Source organism: Musca autumnalis, unplaced genomic scaffold (genome assembly GCF_047663935.1).
Source record: "Musca autumnalis isolate F117 unplaced genomic scaffold, ASM4766393v1 scaffold_2, whole genome shotgun sequence".
In the NCBI taxonomy this organism is placed as follows: Eukaryota; Metazoa; Arthropoda; class Insecta; order Diptera; family Muscidae; genus Musca; species Musca autumnalis.
Genome location: NW_027411755.1, coordinates 4,818,979 through 4,838,766, shown reverse-complemented (window position 1 = coordinate 4,838,766; position 19,788 = coordinate 4,818,979). Strand labels below are relative to the sequence as shown.

Below are 19,788 nucleotides of genomic sequence, written 5' to 3'. Positions count from 1 at the left end.
TGCATTTTTCTCTTTTTGTGAAAACAATCTTCCCTTTCCCACCACCCCCTCTAGCAAAAAAGATCTGTCAAAATGTATCCGCCGTCAACGAGTAGCATTATAAATCGCATGGCCATTTATGGCGGCTGGTCCACCTGGTCGGAATGGTCAATGTGTTCGCGTCCATGTGATGGTGGTGTGATGCAACAAACGCGTCGCTGTGAAAATCCAAATGGTTGCAATGGTGAACGTGTCCGCTATCGCATTTGTAACACCCAAAAATGTCGTGAAAATATTGATTTTCGTGAAAAACATTGTACGGCACTGAATATGGTACCGTATGCTGGCAAAATGTATAAATGGATACCGGAATATGATTTAAAGGAGCCTTGTGTGCTGGCTTGTAGGTGAGTGAAAAAAATTATATTTGAATTGTTAAGAAGCATTAGGGGAAGTCAAAATTCTTTGCGGTTAGAAAGAAACTGTTTGATTTTTTGCCAACCTTTTTATTATGGAAAAATATAATTTTATCGCTACAATGTTTATGTTTTTTTTTCAGAGGCCACCTAATCGATAGTGAACGTTCTCACAAACCTGGCGATTCGAATGACCAAAGTGTTTTGGTGCCAATGAGTCCCCATGTCATGGATGGAGAACGATGTCGTCCCCCTTCGTTAGATATGTGTGTACAAGGAAAATGTCAGGTAAGGGGATTTAATACCTGTTTTAACTTCGAATTATGTCGTATAAAAGGGGACTGAAAGATGTCGGTTGCTACTGAAATTTCGGGACTCGGAAAAAATGTGCTACCAAGTCCGTATCCTACACTGAGACGAAAGACTTATAAAATATTTGCCATTCAGTTTTCAATTGTTTCATAGAATTGAATTATTTCAAGAAATTTCGAATATATTTATATGTATATTTTCTCGCTAATAAATCCCATAACTTATATTCAATTGTTTATCGATATGAATATGTCTATTCAATAGACCACCGGCAGTAGCTTTTTGTCTAATAAGACAATAACAACAACCACCAAAACAACACTAAAAGTGGAAGCCAAAGCCAAGAAGACATAAAAATAAATACCTGTATTGTGTGTGGGTGATATTTGAAACCAATTTAAATATTTATTTTATTTTTGTTTTGCATTTTTATTGTGCTTGGTTTGTGGTTACAATGTCGCCAAGACGACAACACCAAACCAACCAAGAACCGAAGCAAACCATACCAAACCAACTAACCAAGGCAGCCATCCAGCCAGCCATCCTTGCTCATAAAACACAATATTTTTACCATAACAAAACCAAAGTCTATATTTTTTTCGTTAACACATTCTCCGCTTTTGTTATTCTTCCTCACATTTTAGCGCATTGGTTGTGACTTGAAAATTGGCTCAACAAAAAAGGTTGACATTTGCGGCATTTGTGGCGGCAATGGCAGCTCCTGTTCACCAACGTTATACCAATGGGAACTGGTACCGATGTCCTTGTGCACTGTCTCCTGTGGTGGTGGTAAGTGGCTTATGCCTCTGTGTCTCGATGTCTATTGCTTTTGTTGTGCTTTCGATTTTATATTCGTATTTGATTTGTTTTTGTTATTGTTTTCTATTCATGTTGCCTTAGTTCGCAGCATTTCCGTTTTTGTTGCAAGTATTTCATGGCCATGTGACTCCATCAAAATCTCATGTCAATATGATGTGACATAATGTCATGATGTTTAGCGATATGATTGTGTATCGATACAAAGAAGAACATTGGAATACTATTCCAAGCCTCCGGAGATTGTCTGTCAGGCTGGGTATTGCTTGGGATGGGGTTTCTTTTAAAAATACGTTTTTGTATTTTTGCGATAGAATGGAAGAGATTACACTACAATTTCCCCCTGGCGCGTCATGATAATTTGCGTAGCAAATCACAGAATGATTTGTCATGAGGGATATATTCGCCAAAGCATAAAGTTATCATAGATATCGACAGGGTAGTGAGAGAAAAGAGAATTAGAAAACAGAAAAACTGAATATGGAAGAAATATTGATGAATTTGACTATTGCCCAAACAATAATACAATGAATGATTTTAGTTACCGCTGCGGTAAAGTCATATAACGTCGGTTGGGGTAAATTCTGTCGCGTCCTGTGTCTCTAAAAGGACCCACTGAACCTTAAGGAACGAAGAGACTAGTATTGATTTACAATCTACTCATGTTTCTTCTTCTTATTTGGCAAAATATGTTGAAGTAGCACCCTCGTTTGACCAGAGACTGAGGGCCGTGAATTCTGTTCGTTGTTCTTATTGTATGATTTTCAGGGGAGAGTTAGTTCAGTGGTTTCCCAGGGCCTTCTAAAGGGTTTATGGTTATCCGTCTAGTTATAGCAGCTCCTCCTGGAGTTCAGTCGCTGTTTGCGGTCGCTTTACTTAAATACAGACGCAGCTACTAATTTTTGACAGCGATAATATGTTCCTGTGTAACTGCAGACCAGAAGGGCATGTTGAACAGCTGATACGAAGGCCCTGATTATGTATCGACCACAACATTTAAAAAAAACATTCTCAGCGCTGTAACACCGAGGTGTAAGTTGACGTTTTCAGAATAGCTTTTTGTCTCAACCCGTGTAGCTAACTCCCTGCAGTTGCAAGTTCCCCATCAACATCCATTTGTGAAATACTTAATTGACTTATGGTAGAAAGTGAATAAGAATTATCTGTCGTAAGTAGAAACAACTGCTGTTGTAAAGTTAAATTGAAATACAGTTCTTCCTTGTCCAACATCCCAAAGATATCGGATATTAATTTTTACTTTTATTTTGTCAAGTTACAGTCAGGTTTTTCATGAGTTTGCTTTAGTTCCCTGCGACATGTCGCGACAGAATAAATTCAGTCTCGTTCGGCTTTGGGGACATACAACTAGCCTTGTAGAACTTAGTTAAGTATCCTGATGCTCTGGACTATATTGTTAATAGTTCGTTCTATAATCGTTCCTTCGTGGATCGTTCTTCGATCTTCCGCTCGGTACTAAGTAAACTATATCGAATGATCTAGTTCATAAGCTCATTCCAATGAACCATTTAATTAAACTAATTACTTGGTGAACTATATAACTCAACTATGATCAGTGAACTGAGTACGAGTCAGTACTGGCTAAGAGTGGGGAGCTGGCAATGAGCTGTGCGCTGCCTATGAGCAGGGAGCTCGGTATAGAAAGTGAGCTGGCTTTAGTGTGGAACTGATTACGAGCTTTAAACTGGCAATGAGTGGGAGTAAGACGCAGGAGCGAGCAGAACAAAGTAGCGGACTGAGCTTAGGAACACCCAAGGCTGAGGAGATACGAAGACTGTGGACTTGCCACACTTCGATTCCACTTGTACTATTTATTATTTTGTTTCTCGGCCACATCATGCATAAACTCTGAAATACTTATACATTTTTTGTTTGCCATGTGCATGAGAATTATTTGCAAAGACTTGCATCGTAGTAAACATTCCCCACTATAATGGTGTTATAATGAGTGATCAGAACTTAGTAATGAAATGGCGAGAAATTTAGGATGTGTTGGGTCAACTGCTTTATTAGCAGGATAAAAAAAATGTTATATTCTGAGTAAGAAAATATTTGATGGTCACGTTACAATCAGAGATTGATCGACAGATACTGTGACGTCTTTGCTTCGTATAGCTAAATTATCGAAAAAAAAACCCTGATGCCACCTTTCAATGCATCTCTGGGGCCGGTGAGAAAAATTAGCTTTTAGGGATAATTAGTAAACATTTCTCCGTAGTGCCGCGAAGGTATGGGTCGGTCGGTATTGACTGACTAGCCAAACAATTGGACCATTGTTTGTAACTCCAGACTCTTACACTTAGTACTTACTCCTCATATGGCGTGAGGTCAGTTCTGTTTTGACATTTGTGTAGTAAACACATGCGAAGTACACGTTAATAAACAATGTTACGCTACACAGCTCCAGAACGCGGAATATTGGTGACTATTTGACCAATAATCGGTCGGTGACTTTGGCACAACGTGAATTTCGTCGCAGATTTCCTGGACTTCTTTTTGTGGGGCTTTTTGAAGTCGCGGGCTTATGTCAACAAGCCTCAGACTCTTTCAGCTCTTGAAGACAATATCCGTGAAGAAGTTGAGGGCCTATCGACGGAAATTTTGGCCAAAGTGATGGAAAATGCCATAAAAAGGGCTCAAATGACAATAAACTGTGGCGGCGGCCATTTATCTGACATCATATTCTCGACTTGATTTGAAAAAAAAATTAAAAGACCAAATAAAAATAATCCACAAGAAGAATCAAAGTTTTTAATTTTTTTTTTTTAAATTACAGCCAAAAACATCGGAAGTTTACTTCTGCGCCACCTTGTATAATTATTTTTGATGTGGATAAAATTCTGAGCCGATATAGCCACGTACGTCTGATGTCCATTTTGATATAGCCCCCATATACCCCGATTTTTGGTATTTTGTGTATTTTACCTTCACTTTCTGACCGAATGACCTGTAATTTATGATTTAAGGTTTCCAGTGGTCACGAAACTTCTCCACTAGAATTTGTCAAGATAGTTCCACGTTTCGGTATAGTCCCCATATAACGGTACTTCCCGATTTTCGGTATTTTGAGACCTTTTGCTAATTTTTGACATTTGAGTAATTTGTAATTTGACATTTGAGGTTCCCAGTGGTCACAAAACTTATAAAAAACTGTCAACATAGATCTACGCTTTGATATAGCCCAGACATAAAGGTGCCTTCCGTTTGAAGACGTTTTTATATAGATTTTCTGATTTTATTTAGGCATTTGGGGTATCCGTATTCACAAAATATGAGTGGACAGGAAAAAAACTTATTATTCTATTTTTGTTCAGAATATTTTGTAATGGATGGTATTAAAATTTCTGCATGACCGAACTTAAATTTTTTTAGTTGTTTTCTTTGATTTGAGAGGTCGGTTCCGCACTTGTCAAAACACCGCCGGATCACAACTGTTTGTGATTCATGGGTACATCAACGACACACAGTGTCACGACCGTGGCCAAAAATGGTAAAAACTAAATACTTCGTTGAACAAATTTATTGATGGGGAGTGATAGAAAACATATTAATTAAGAAGAATCTGAATTTTGGTACTGATACGTGAAGTAGTTTTTGCTATATGAGGATTTAAATCCGACTACTTTAGTTAATACGTATTTTTGTGTTTTTTTTTTTCTAAAATTAATAAATTATATTATGCGTTAATATTTAAAATTTAAAAGTAACAGTCTCTGCAAAAATGGTTCCTAAATTGAGTGGAGCGGGAAAAAATGGTATAAAAAGGTATATCGATATTTTTTGCTGTATGAGTAGTAAAAAGTGAGTACTTCAAATATAAAAAGCTCCCAGCTGCAGAGGTTTGCAGAATGTGTCATTTCTCTTTTTCAGCGACCATCTCACTGAGAGGATACCCCCTTTTTTAACAAATCGTTTTGTGGTGTTGGCTATAGCGCGAAAACAAATGAACCGATCATGATATATTTTTGTGGGCTTATTAAGTACCTAATAATCTTGCTTTAAAACGAGAGAATTTTAAAAATATCAATTTTTAAAAAAAATTGTGAACAGCAAAAATCAAAATTCGATTTTTTACAAAAAAATCACCGTTATTGACCACTAATCGGTCAAAAAAATTTTTAAAGGAAATTTCTCATATATAAAGACAAGAGTTTGATATATTCAATATGCTCACAAACAATTTGAAGACTAAATACCAAATTTCACTCATATGGGGTGGATATTGATGCCACAACACTCAAAATACCGAAAATGAGGAGGCACGGTTCTATGGGGGCTATAGGAAGACGAGGACCTATACCGACATATTTCTGGTGGAAGGTTAGAAGTCCCCCAACGGAGACTTAATACCAATTTTTAGCCATTTCGGTGTGATAATCAGGCTAAAACCTCCAAAATACCGAAAATCGGGAGGTACCGTCCTATGGGGGCTATATGAAGGAGTGGAACTATGCAGACAAATTTCAAGGTGAAGCTATAATGCCCCCTAAGAAGGCTAAATACCAAATTTCAGCAATTTCGGTGTAATAATGAGGCTAAAATCTTCAAAATACCGATAATCGGGAGGTACCGTTGTATGGGGGCTATATCAAAACGTGGACCTAAGCCCACAATTCTCTGTTGGAATGTTTGATACCTCTGCCGAAGACTAACCACAAAATTTGAATACTTTAGGTTGGTCATTGTGTCTAAAACCTTAAAAATACCGAAAATCGGGAGGTACGGTTCTATGGGGGCTATATCAAAAAGTGGACCGACCAACCCAAGTTTTTGTCCTGAAGATTGTATGTCAATAATAGGTACGTGTACCAAAATTGATGCACCTACGACAACTCCTTATATTTTTGGCCACAGTTAATATGAACTCGCGACATTGTGCGACACCTGCTGGTACTGGGTTAATAAGTCCCTGCCGCTAAATCTTGTTTTTGTTATTGAGACTACTCTTCGTCAAAGTTTTTGTTAGGACATCCCATTATAAATTTCATGTTCTGTTACATTTTTGCAAGAGAATAAGATACTGGGACACGCCTCTACCCCTACCCCGGAAAAACTACATAACAGAAAGTTGGCTGATAAATCCCTGTATAATTTTTTAGAGATTTCAAAATAGAGAAAATTCTTTAGTCCATGTGTAGTATATGAGATGTGAATGGATATCCTCCAACACAAAAAATATTTTGGTAAAGAAAAATACGCGAAAACAAAAATAAACAAATATTCTTTTTCGTATTGAACTTACATCCAAGTCTCCGCTCATCCATTCCTCGTTAGAATCGATAAGTTCCTAATTCTGTAAAAAATACAAAAATAATTGTTATTTTATTTTTGTAATGTATTATTTCTAAATATATCACATTATTGTTTTTCTCGTGAATTATTACATAATTAATTGTTATTATATTTTACAAAAATCGATTGTTTTATATTTATGAAATATTCATTGTAAATTTATCTCATTATTGATTATCTTTTAAAATAATCTCTGATTACTAAATGACCACTCAAATATTCAAAACATTATTATTTTTTCTCAACTTCTTATTTCAATTCCCTTGTTTGCTACCATTTCAGGCTATAAAATGCCACGTATTGTATGCCGTAGTCGTATGACTGGCTCCGAAGTGGATGATACTCTATGCAGTGCTGCTAATCGTCCAGAACCATCAGTGGAATTGTGTAATACACACACCTGTCCGCCCAGGTAGGTAAATGTAAACAAAGTTTTGAGTTTATGTCTCAGCAGCTGTGGGGAATAGATGATTTGGATGGAAGTAGGATGTGTGGGAAAGCTCAAGTAGAATGCTAATGGAAGTTCATCTCAACAATTCATGTGTTGCATTTAAGGGCAAAATGGGAGAGGGTTACTACGGAAATATCCTTCGAGTGGTGGGTGAAGAATTTCTTTCGTACAGATACACATATGCATTGTATGCATGCCTTCATGTGAGTAACTAACGGACATATTTTCTTTTTGAATCCAAGACGTAGGATGAAGTGTTTTCGTCAGTTTTTTTTTGTTGGTGTTTGCCATTTTTGCTGAACTATGTTGTAGTCGTCGCTGTAGTTTTTGTATTCTACAGGATACAGGCCACAAATGCAATTTAATGTTTTAGATAGAGTTTTTCGGTGTAATTAAAGTTCCAAACAAACAATGCCAGTAACCAAACAAATTTAAATCTCAGTTAAATTAATATTTCATGTGTGTGTGGATTGTAGAGAGAGACAGAGGAACTATGTGGAACAGCACCGGTATTTTTAAAAGGTAAAACTTATAAACAAAAAACTGTAGTCAGAAATTTGTCATTCTTGCAGAAGAGTAATTAAGATATTTTCAAGGCATTTACATCCATGAGGGGATTCCAGATATTTTCGGGACAAGTAATAAAAATGTTGTACAGTATTTTTTTCCTTATCTAGAAATTTAATATTCAAAGAAATCTTAACATGTTTTTCTTAAAACACTAAATTATAATTATTGCAATTTCAGATGGATAGCTGACAACTGGAGTACATGTGATCGGCCCTGTGGACCTGGAATACGTACACGAATGGTTGTTTGTGCCGAGGAAAACAATGGTATAAAGACTAGAGTAAGTTCCAAAATTCGTGATTGTAAACATCTTAAAGAAAGAGAGAGAGAGACAAACAAATAATTAAATGAGAATTAGAACAATTTAAAATCTTTAAGAACTTTTTTACCCTCCACCATAAATATTCTTAACTAAAATGGAATAATTGGTTTTCTTTTCCGCCCACAATTTTAGTTGGAGATATTTAATGACCACTTATATCTCACATGCCTAAATTGAATCTGAAAATGCACCTAAAATAGGGAGGTACAATGAGGGGGTTATACCAAAACATAGACCCCTCGGTTTGCCTGAACTAACTTTAAATGAAGGAGCTTACACCGGGAAGTTTTTGCGGATTCTGAAACAACAATGTTCATATATGAGAAAAATAAAAAAAGTCGCAGTACCGCGGTCATAGGCCACATTGTTAGGGTTTTCTAAGTTTTCAGGATTTTGCTTGGAAACCGCAAGCCCTATCGAAATGGTACTAAAGAAAATATTGTAAAGATTTTTTACTGCTACAACATTTTCTTTAGTCTCATTTCAAGGAAAATCCTGAAACCTTGAAAACGTGACCTTTGAATCCGATTTATATAAAAATCCCTCAGGCTATTATTTTTCTTATTTTTTTACGCTGTAGTTTCCGAATCTGCAAAAACTTTTTAGTTGTTAGCTCTTTTCATTTAGAGATACTTAAGGCGCACCGTGCATGACATTGTTTTATAAGGAGGCGATACATCCAGTGCATTGTCCCAATTTAAATTTCTGTATCTCATAAATGGCAATACCTGGCAAAAAGTAAAAAAGTTAAATCTTGTATAGAATTTTCACAACATTTTCTCTAATATCGTTTCGATAGGACTTGCAGTTTCCATGCAAAATACAGAAAACCTAAAGAAACCGATTTTCCTGAAATTGCCAGTGAATGTACAGGGATGGCCCCCGGTTAAAATAGGCTACAAATTTTGTTGAACTTCGGAAGGGGAGGGTTACTTCCCCTATACCCTATTTCTTTAAAAATGCTATCAAATGTCGTTCGTTGGTAATGGCATCAGTTGAGAACGACTGAACCGATTTGGATAATTCTTTCTGTGAAATGTTCGCCATAAAAAAGTTAAAAAAGTTAAATCTTGTATAGAATTTTCACAACATTTTCTCTAATATCGTTTCGATAGGACTTGCAGTTTCCATGCAAAATACAGAAAACCTAAAGAAATCCAAAAAATGAGACGTTTGACCGTGGTTTATTTAAAAATGCCTCCGATGATTTTTTCTCATCTATTAACATTTTAGGTCCAGAATCTGCAAAAACTTCCATAGTGTATGTACCTTTCATTTAAAGTTAGTTCAGGCGAAGCGTTACATTTTTTGACAATTTTTTGTGTAGAATTTTTGTGACAACTGGGAATCTCAAATCTCAAATTGCGGGTAGTTCGGACGAAAAATGTAGGGAAATCCTAAAAATGCCGAAAATGGGAAAATATTGTTATATGGAGGCTATACTAAAAAGTGGGCCGATATAGCCCATCTTCGAACTTGACCTGACTATGCAAAAAAGACACTCGGGTGCGAAAATACAGCATTTTAGCTCAATTAATGCGGACGCTAGAATGATTACTAATGACGGGCATGGCTAAATCGACTCAGAATTTTATTCTGAGTAAGAATATATAGGGATTTCTGAATGTAATCGACACCTTTTCAAAATGAGGTTTTTGATTTCCTTTATTTTTTGCTGTGGTGATACTGTTCATGAGCAAAACAATTTAGTATATTTTCAGATTTTTTTGGCCTAAAAGTTCAAGTGATATCGCGTCTTGAAAAAGTCGAATTCTGTAAAAACTATATGAAAACACAAAATACTCATAACTTCTTTAATATTGGTCCAAGTAGAATTTTTTTTTGTATTTTTTGTTGTATTATCAGCTATCTAATAAAAAAATAGAAAACACATAGCACTGTGAGCTTGGTGCAATTTTTGCGATTTCATATTTAAAATCAAATATATTTCGATTTTGAAACTGGATTAGCAATTATCGTACCAGCCGGACAATAAACAAACTACACTGATGAACAAATAAGTACAGCTCGGGAATTATATGACTGGGTATCCGAGCCAAATAATCTACCAAATATTAAAGTGATTTTTTCTTCAGAAGATGATTATTTAAATACGAAAGAGGATTTGAATTTAAAATATGCAATGGTTAAAGCTATAGCGGACACAAAAAACGTTATTCAGTACTAACCCCTAATGATGGTACACTAATTGCTAAACAATTTTTAAAATCGTAAAATGAAGAAGTTTTTAAGATGTTTAAAATAAATTCCTTAATAAACAACAAAACAAATGTTAATAAATGCATCGTATTATTTTTTATGTAAAATAACATATTTAACACAATGGTATATATGGTAAAAACCAAAAATGTTTTACAATCGATGAATCCGAATTTCACCTATTCAGAATTCGGGAAATGTTAACATATTATATATAGTATGACCGAAATTCGTTAAAATTAAGTGTTTTAGGAGGGATCCTTAAATGTCTACCATTAAAATTAATTTTCGTGGAAGATGTGTTGGCATCAATGTAGAAGAATGGGTAATAAAAATTAATTAAAAAAATTAAGTTTCAGTGTTTTATTTAGAAATGCACTTAAAACTAGAAAAAAATTTGTCGCTTAGCCTCAATAAATATATTCTTTCCCATGATGGAATCTCTCCAATAAAACGCTTGCCATTTTAATTTTGCCAACCATTTATAATTCAAATGCAAGCGTTTTATTGGAGAGATTACATCATGAGAAAGAATATATTTATTGAGGCTAAGCGACAAATTATTTTTTAGTTTTAAGTGCATTTCTAAATAAAACACTGAAACTTAATTTTTTTAAATTAATTTTTATTTTTAACTTTTTAGTAAATGCATTTTTTTGACCACTGAGAACCCCAAATGCCTAATTACAGACCATTTGAGCAGAAAAGCTAGATTAAGATGCTTGAAATTTGGTGGTACCGTTATATGGAGGCTGTATTAAACCTTGACCTACATCCACAATTTTTAGTGGGGAAGTTCCTGGACTATTGAGAACTCCAAATGTCAAGTTACAGCAAATTTGGGCTAAAAATGAAGACAAAATCGTCAAAATACCAGAAGTCGGGTGGTACCGTTATATGGGGGCTATAGGAAAAATGGACCCATATTGGTTTTGGTTGCATATTCATGTATTGTCATCTAAATATGAAAAATGTGCAAAGTTTTAGTTCGATTGGTCAACTGCAACCGTGTTAAAAATCAGTTACCAGATTTTAAAAGGGGGTCAAGTTAGACACCGTAAAAACACTGTAAGAATGGACCAATATTAGTTTTGATTTCATATTCATGTATTGTCATCCAAATCTAAAAAGTGTGCAAATTTTAAGTGCGATTGGTCAACCACAACTATGTGAAAAATGAGTTACCAGATTTGAAAAGCAAATTAGATAAAACACTGTAAAACAGTGTAAAAATTGACCAATATTGGTTTTGGTTTCATATTCATGTATTGTCATTCACATCTGAAAAGTGTGCAAAGTTTTAGTTCGATTGGTAAACTGCAACTGTGTTAAAAATGAGTTACCAGATTTGAACTAAACACACACCAAAGCAAGTTAAATAAAACACTGTAATAAAAATGGGTTGAAGCCAACAAGTTTTTTATGTTCCCTTCCGTTTTCTGGCTTAACCATACATTTTATAGACCTATGCCCAAAGAAAGAATGACATAATACTCCATGGGCAACATGATACTGTCGTATAATTTTTCGATATATCCACTACATCCATCTAAAATTGATGCTGGCATTTTGAAGAACTTCGGGTTTTTTTATTTTTTTTAATAATCCGGACGCGCAACAATATAATCTTCCAAACTCATAACAGGATTGAGTTCTATAATCCTGTTATGAGTTTGGAAGATTATATTGTTGCGCGTGATTTTAATTTAATGCGCGACTTTTACCCACTTTAAGGTTTTAGGCATTGTGAGATGCAACTGACGGCACACCGCTGAGTGAAACTTCGAAATATGCATAGATATTGAAAGAGATTGAGTAGCTGTATCCAAAATCGGATGCGCATCAACCGACTTTAACTAATTAGCGAATAAAAGAATTTTTAATTTTCATATTTTTTGAAAGATTGTATTTCAATATTACTCTTAAATTCTTATCCTTATAAGTTATCACAGCAAGCAGTTAAGCTCTCGCGATGGTAAACCATTTTTATTGATGAAGTTTTAGCAGTATACATTAATTAGTGTATGGGCTTTTAGCGAAATAGTTGGAGAACTCCCAGGGTTTCGGAGTCGGAGTCTACGAGTCGGAGTAGAACAATTTTGCTGGAGTCGGATTCGGAGTCTGAGTCGAAAAAAAATAAGTCGACTCCGACTCCGGGCAAAATTTTTTCTACGTTATAAAATATAACATTAAATTCGGCAAACCAATTTTTTTTTAAAAAATCTTTATTTATTTTGAAAGAAAGCTATAAGAAAACATATAAACAAACGGTATATTATACTAAGTTAGAGGACAATTCACAGGATATTCACTATCATCAGAAGTCTAGTCGATTCATTCCTATTTTGTTGGTTCAATTGATCTTTGCAAACAAAAGTTCTATGACAATTGAATTAAGATTAGACCTTCAACCTTTTTGCCAGAAGACTTACTGATCTTCTCACAAAGGTCTACTGGATTTCTCATCTGATTTTTCATGATAAGTCATCCTTTTATTCTATTATTGAGTTGTACTTTTTATTCTGTGCCCCGTGCAAAATTGTATTTAAACATAATTTAAATTGTTAGGATTGATGCTAAATTTCCGTAATTTGATTGTTTTTATACCCTACACCACACTGTTGTGACGGGTATTATGTCTTTGTGCATTTGTATGTAACATCCAAAGGATACGAAATAGACCATGTCCGTCCGTCCATCCGTCTGTCCATGTATTTTTGTTCGCAACGTACAGGTTTTTGTCCGATTCAGCTGAAAATTGGGGATTATAATTTGTTTAACCCTAGGAAGAATGCTGTTGATTTTGGTGAAAATCAGTTCAGATTTGGATATAGCTCTCACATATATTTTCGGCAGATTTGACGTGTTTGCTGCACCAAACACGCTATATATACGTCCGATTTTGATGAAATTTGGATTGTGTGACTGAAATTTGTCTAGAAATAAGTGCGCCAAATTATATCGAAATCGGTTCAGATTTGTATATAGCTCCCATATATATGTTCGTACGATTTGACGCATTTGCTGCACCAAACACCCAAAATCTGTCCAATTTTGATGAAATTTGAAATGTGTAACGGAATTTTGTCTAGTAATAAGTGTACCATATTATATAGAAATCAGTTCAAATTGATATATATCTACTATATATATTTTACATATTCACAGTGGTGTAGGGTATCATATAGTCGGCCCCGCCCGACTATGATCCTTACCTTACTGGTTTTTATATGTAATATTGTGAGTTATTGGTGCTCGGAAACCGAGTAGTTTCTTAGCCGGATTGTGATTTATTTATTATATACCGATTCTTTCACTTGTTCTGTTGTTAATTAGTGAAATGTAGTTGTGTAGTTGAAGCTGTTAAATGTTTTTTATTGTACCATATTGAGCATCTTTCCAATTATTTTTTTTTTCTGTTAAGTTAAATGTCCTGATGTTTTGTCAATTTCTTAAATGAGGTCTTCGGACTTGGAATTGGAAAAATAAATAAATTAAATTAAAATACATTGTAGTCTCTATGGGAAATCCTACTGAATACACTGTGACACAAAATGGAAGTCAAGGAATATCTGGGGGTGGAAAATGCCCTTTCAGAATGAAAGCCCCTATTGAGTATATTAAGAACCCCAAAAGATCACATAGCTGAAATTTCTGAGTTATTTCGTAATGAGTTTTTTATTCACCGCCAACAATGATTGAGAAAATAGCTTCATTTCCCTATTTGGAGGTAGTGTTTCATCATTTCGAGATGAATGTTTTCAGTTAAATAGCGTGAGGAATCTTTCTGTCGAATATTTTGTCCTTCTATCTCAGTTCCTTGCATGTCCTTTTTGTTCTTGAACTGAAAAAGTAACACAGGATGAAATTTTGTACAAAAATGTTCACCCGAAAATTTATGTAGGATCGGGAAAAGTAATAAAGGACGTCAAAGTTCAAAATGTGTGCGCCGAATTTTAGTTTAAGGGATGATCCCCAGTTGTAAATTTGAGAAAAAAACAAGTATAAATAGCATTGAATATGTGGTCAAATGTTCAAGTCGATCGGAACAATCCTGCCTTAGATATGAGCGTTGGAAGGGAAAAATTTATTGTATTTTGTATGCAGCGTATAAACTAAAAATTTATTTTTCTCGAAATGACATTTAGAAATCGGATTATTAAAAACCGGGTTTCGTAGACGGCCATTTGCCACAATAATATTTTTCTCTTTCAGACGAAGAAAAAAATCTACCAACAAAGTTTCGTAGTTTTCTCGGAAAAATTCTTGAAAACTGGCTTTTGTTGGGCTTTACAACTAGGTGTCTCCTTTTAAGGCCAATCTCATTGGCTTTCATCCAGTTTAAAACATGGTCATGAATTGCTTATGATTTGTATTGCCCCTTCATTTTTACATATTTTGGCTTAGAGATTTTATCATGCGGAGCGGAGGAATTCCGTACAGAAAACCCGTCAAACCGGCAAAAAACCCGTCAAACCGGCAAAAACTTTCTAACGTGTTTTTGCTGTTATTTTTAATGTACGACTCAGTAGTACAATATAGATACGAATTTTACAACATATTTTTTTCTGTAGTTGAGTATTATATTCGAACGAATGCCCTTTCTAAAGAATATGTAAAGAAAAACTAACAGATTAGCCTATACAAGCCAAAATATAGGAAAAAGTTTAAAATTTGTGCACACTTTATTCATTTTATGGTATAGGAATTCACTCTCGAAGTCGACCCAAAATCGGAGTCGTGAAAAAAACTGGTTTGGAGTCGAAGTCGTGCCAAAAATACCTCGAATCCGAAACCCTGTGAACTCCCAAATATTTGTATCTAATTTTTCTAATCAAACCAAAAAAAATATATTTGAAATAATATTTTAACAATAAGTTGTTTCTCTTTTGTTGTTGCTATAATATGCAATTTATAAGGCCTATGTTTATAATTTTGGTTTCATATTTTTTACGCGTTGTCTAGAATCTGTACGTATTTTTAATTTATTTTTTAGAGTTTTATACGGACTCTGAGGTAATTAGATTTGCTCCAAGATTTTTTAAGTTTTTTGATTTTCCGCGAAAATAAAAACAAATTTTAGAAATTATGGTGCATCTACGGTAGATGTCAAATGCTGTTACTGATATATGCATAAAAGAATAAAAACCGTTACAACTTTTGCGCACATGGGCCAATTTTGTGAACGCGAACAGATTTGAAATCTGAATTTTTTTCCTTATCCTCTATATCAAAAATCGTAGATGTGCTCGCAAAATTTTTCTTAACTTTTCTCAAATGGAATTGTACAGGAAATTTGGTTTTTACCATATGTATCTAGGAAAAACGTTATTGACAAATTTTAAATAGGACTTTAAGTTTTCGTAATTAATCATAGTTTAATGCAAACAAATTTCAAGAAAATTGGAGAGTACAATCATTAATAAAAATTTGCATTAAATATTAAATCGCGAAAATTGGCTCCAAGCTATTTTTTAATAGACAGCTGATAAAAAAATGCCAAAAAATATATGTTCTATTTGGACCAATAGTAAAGAAGTTATGAGTATTTCTTTGCATATAGTTTTATAGAATTCGACTTCTTCAAGGCGCGATATCTTAGGAACCTTTAGTCAAAAAAATCTAAAAATATACTAAAATGTTTTGCAGATGAGCAGCATCACCACAGCGAAAAATATAGGAAATCAAAAACTTCATTCTGAAAATGTGTCTGATTTCACTCAGAAATTCCCTATATATACTATGGTGGAGGGTATAACGATGAGATAGTAAAAAATTTTCAAATTTTTAAATCTGTTTCTTTTTTTTTTCTTTTTTTTCCTTTCCTTTTTCATTTCTTTTTCAGGTTGCCGACATGCTATGTCCCAAGCCAAAACCACCGATGCAGGAGCAATGTATTATAACAGAATGTCCTAAGTGGAAGGTTGAAAAGTGGTCAACAGTAAGTACATCCCAATTTTTCATTAACACAACAAAATCGTATGGTTTTGTTTTTGATAATGTTCGTATTTAGCCATAAACTAATAAATGTATAGACAAAGAAATTGTAATGTGCTTGTTTTTTGTAGTTGTCGCCCTTACGGAAACTGCACAACGTTTTTACTCAACTGTTTAATTTTTAATATTTGTATATGAGGATGTAGATTATCCACATATTGTCTTTTACTAGAATAAATAGTTAAAAAAATTATTAAAAATTGATTGCATAGCCAACTGACTCAATTCACACTCAGTGAGAGAATTTAGGTAAAAGGATTTCTTTGTCTATACTTTTATAAGTCTATGACTGAAGTACTTAAATTCTATTTAAATTCAGTTTGATTTTTGTGCATTAAGAAAGTGGATAATGCACGAATTAATTTGAATTAAGGCAGGTGGTGTAGGATATAAGGTTGAAAAGTCTTTCGTTTTCGGAATATTATTTTTTGTTTTCAATACAAATAACAAAAATTAAAGTGTGCTAATTTTTCATTCACTTTCGTTTTTTGATTTTTTCCTATATTATCAATACAAAAGTGTTCAGAGTCCTGCGGCGAAGGCATACAAATACGCAATGTAGAATGTAGTGCTGCAGATGGTGGTTTAAGTGACAAATGTGATCCACTAACAAAGCCGGCTAGCGTGCAAAGTTGTACCACCGGTTTGCGATGTGATCAAAATTCTATGATAAATTCAAGGGTAAGTTTTAAAATACTTTTAACAAATAAAAAATACATTTGACAAATAAAATATAATTATTTCATAATTAATAAAATGTACTTTCATAAGGTAGACTAAAGTAATTAATTAAATTCCTTCAGTATGTTAATTTAAGTTTAAAACTGTTTATTTCAGGTCTCCTTAAACATGGATCACAAATTGTTGAGCGACAATGAAGACGATGATGATGGTGGTGACGAAAACGATGATGATGATGATGATGACGTTGTCGATGATGATTCCGATATCGATGATTATGCCGATGATACTTTCTATGGCAATCAACCGGTTTATCTACATCATCGCATGAGCCGTTTTCATCATGAAGAGCCTGAAGGACCACAAATGATGCGTTTACAATCCTCTGGTCGCTTTAATTCCGATGAAGCGATGCCATCAGAACCAACGTAAGTACACACAGCTGTTCAAAATCTAAATTTACATAATTCACCGGAAATGCTGATGAATGAAACGTGTGGTTTTGTATTAATTTTCCAATTAGTAATGAGATTATTTTGTAATTAATGAGTCATTAGAAAGTCAAGGGCGAATTATGAGAGTGGGTGGAAATAGTGAAATAGTAATTTTGATTGTGGGAACTTAGCAAGAAATTGAGTAGTTTCAGGGTGCGTATACATAATGAGCAATTAATAATCCAATCATTCATACGTCTCCAGCCACACATTGTTATTGGAATTTCAATGCAAAGCTCAATATGTATTTGTATATATCATTGACTAAATGAGTAATTTGTTTCCATCTTGGGAAGTGGTCTGCACCTGTCCTGCTAAGGGCGATTAAAGTCATTATGCATGGGAAACTTAATATCCGGTATGGCACACGTCTTACTTGATGTGGTCATATATTGCCACAAATCTCTGTGACATTTCATTAGAGGGGGTGCAACACAGTACCCCTAAACTTCCCTGTTTCCATTTGCAATTGAGGTTAATTATAGTATTATTTTTCTCTTGTATTTGTTTTATTATTTTCCCATTTTCCATGTTTTTTGCTTTTGTTTTCTCTGCCTTATCCATTAACTCAATGTCATTCAATCGAAAATAGCAGCTGTCACTTATGTCCATCATTAGCAGAAAATGACAGCCAATTTGATACCATTAGAAGTTAAAGGTTAGAGAAGGCAATTTTCCTTTTCAAGGAAATGTAACAGCAAAGCATTGATGTTGCCGACAATCAATTGGCAAAGCGTTTGGGGCAAAAACAGGGAACGAAGAGTGATATATGTAGTTTTATGGTCTTTTTTTGGATAATTGTGAAAACAGGTCCTTATCTATTAGATAATAATCGGAACTGAACATTATCTCTGAGATAATGGTCCTGACTGATCCATTTTTATATAATAGTTCAGAATGCTCCGTATCTCTGGGATTTAAGTCTTTAATGACCCTTAACTCAGTGGTAATGGTCCAAATATATCTTATTTCAGAAACAATGGCCTTGACTGATCCTTATCACAGACTGATTAAATGTCAGATGCCCTGACTGGAAATTATCACCGACCAAAAAATTCTGTCATGACACTATCTCAGCGATAATGACCTTGAGAAGTGGACCTGATTGGTCTTTATCTCTGAGAAAGTGGACATGATTTACCCTTGCATATTATATCAGAGATAATGGTCCTTATCTTATTGGGTGCCACCGTGGTGCAATGGTATGCACACCCGCCTTGCACGCTGAAGGTCGTGGGTTCGATTCCCCGGCCAGTCAACATCAAAATTTTCAACGGTGGCAAAATATAACTCAGTAATGTTGGCGACATTTCCTGAGTATTTCAGCCATGTAAAACTTCTCTACAAAGTGGTGTCTTAAGACACGCCGTTCAGACTCGGCGATAAACAGTAGGTCCCATATCATTGAGCTAATATGAATCGGGGTGCACTCATTGATATGAGAGAAGTCTCCCTTGTCTCGTATGGGATGATTGTGGAACAATTATATTATATATTATAATGGTTCTTATCTCATAGATAATAGTCGTGATATGTACTTATCTAAGGGACATTGATCAAGGCGTGTTGTTATTACAGAGACAATGGTCCTGATGGAGACTTATCTCAGAGATAAATCCTAACTGACCCTTATCTCAGAAACAGAAAAACATCTCCTTCGTGGATATTTTCCTATATAAAATGGTCCTATGTAATCCATATATCATAAACCAAAACCTCACAGGCCATGCTGCTTCATATCGTAGAGAAAATAGCCCTGACTGGTCCCTTTTTCGGAGACAATGAATCTTACGAAACCTCATCTCAGAAATAATGGCCTAAACTGTTACACGCAGAGAAGAGATATTGTAGAGGCAATCATATTCTATGAACAAAATAGTGTATTTTAAAAATCTGAAAATATATATTGTTGTTTCAACCAAATATGTTGTGTCAGTCACCATAATGAGACAAAATGTATTGTAGCACCAACAATAGATATATACAGGGTTTTAAAATATACTTTTTTGTTCTTAAAAAATGTTGCTCCTACAATATCTTTTCTCTGTGAGTAGTCAGATATGATAGACCGGACTTAATATTCATCTGAGCGATTGAATGTTATATCAAATATAAGGACCTATCACTTCTCGCTGGGAGAGTGGTTCTTGTAGGCCTTTTCTAAGAACTATCTACACTGGCGATTTTTTCCCAAAATAAAACCCCTTACTGCCCATTATC

At 34.6% G+C, this 19,788-nt stretch overlaps 1 protein-coding gene across 2 annotated transcripts in view; it reads left to right on the top strand.

Annotated features, from left to right (window-relative positions):
- The window catches only part of LOC141393541 (ADAMTS-like protein 1), a 115,311-nt gene that overhangs the window by 64,112 nt on the left and 31,411 nt on the right, over window positions 1–19,788 (top strand). For both annotated transcript variants that reach the window (XM_073966623.1, XM_073966622.1), the window contains exons 4-11: window positions 55–386; window positions 539–683; window positions 1,352–1,496; window positions 7,116–7,245; window positions 8,032–8,134; window positions 16,242–16,337; window positions 16,913–17,074; window positions 17,231–17,502. In XM_073966623.1, coding sequence (XP_073822724.1) covers window positions 55–386; window positions 539–683; window positions 1,352–1,496; window positions 7,116–7,245; window positions 8,032–8,134; window positions 16,242–16,337; window positions 16,913–17,074; window positions 17,231–17,502 — 1,385 coding nt within the window. The remainder of the gene's footprint in view (window positions 1–54; window positions 387–538; window positions 684–1,351; window positions 1,497–7,115; window positions 7,246–8,031; window positions 8,135–16,241; window positions 16,338–16,912; window positions 17,075–17,230; window positions 17,503–19,788) is intronic.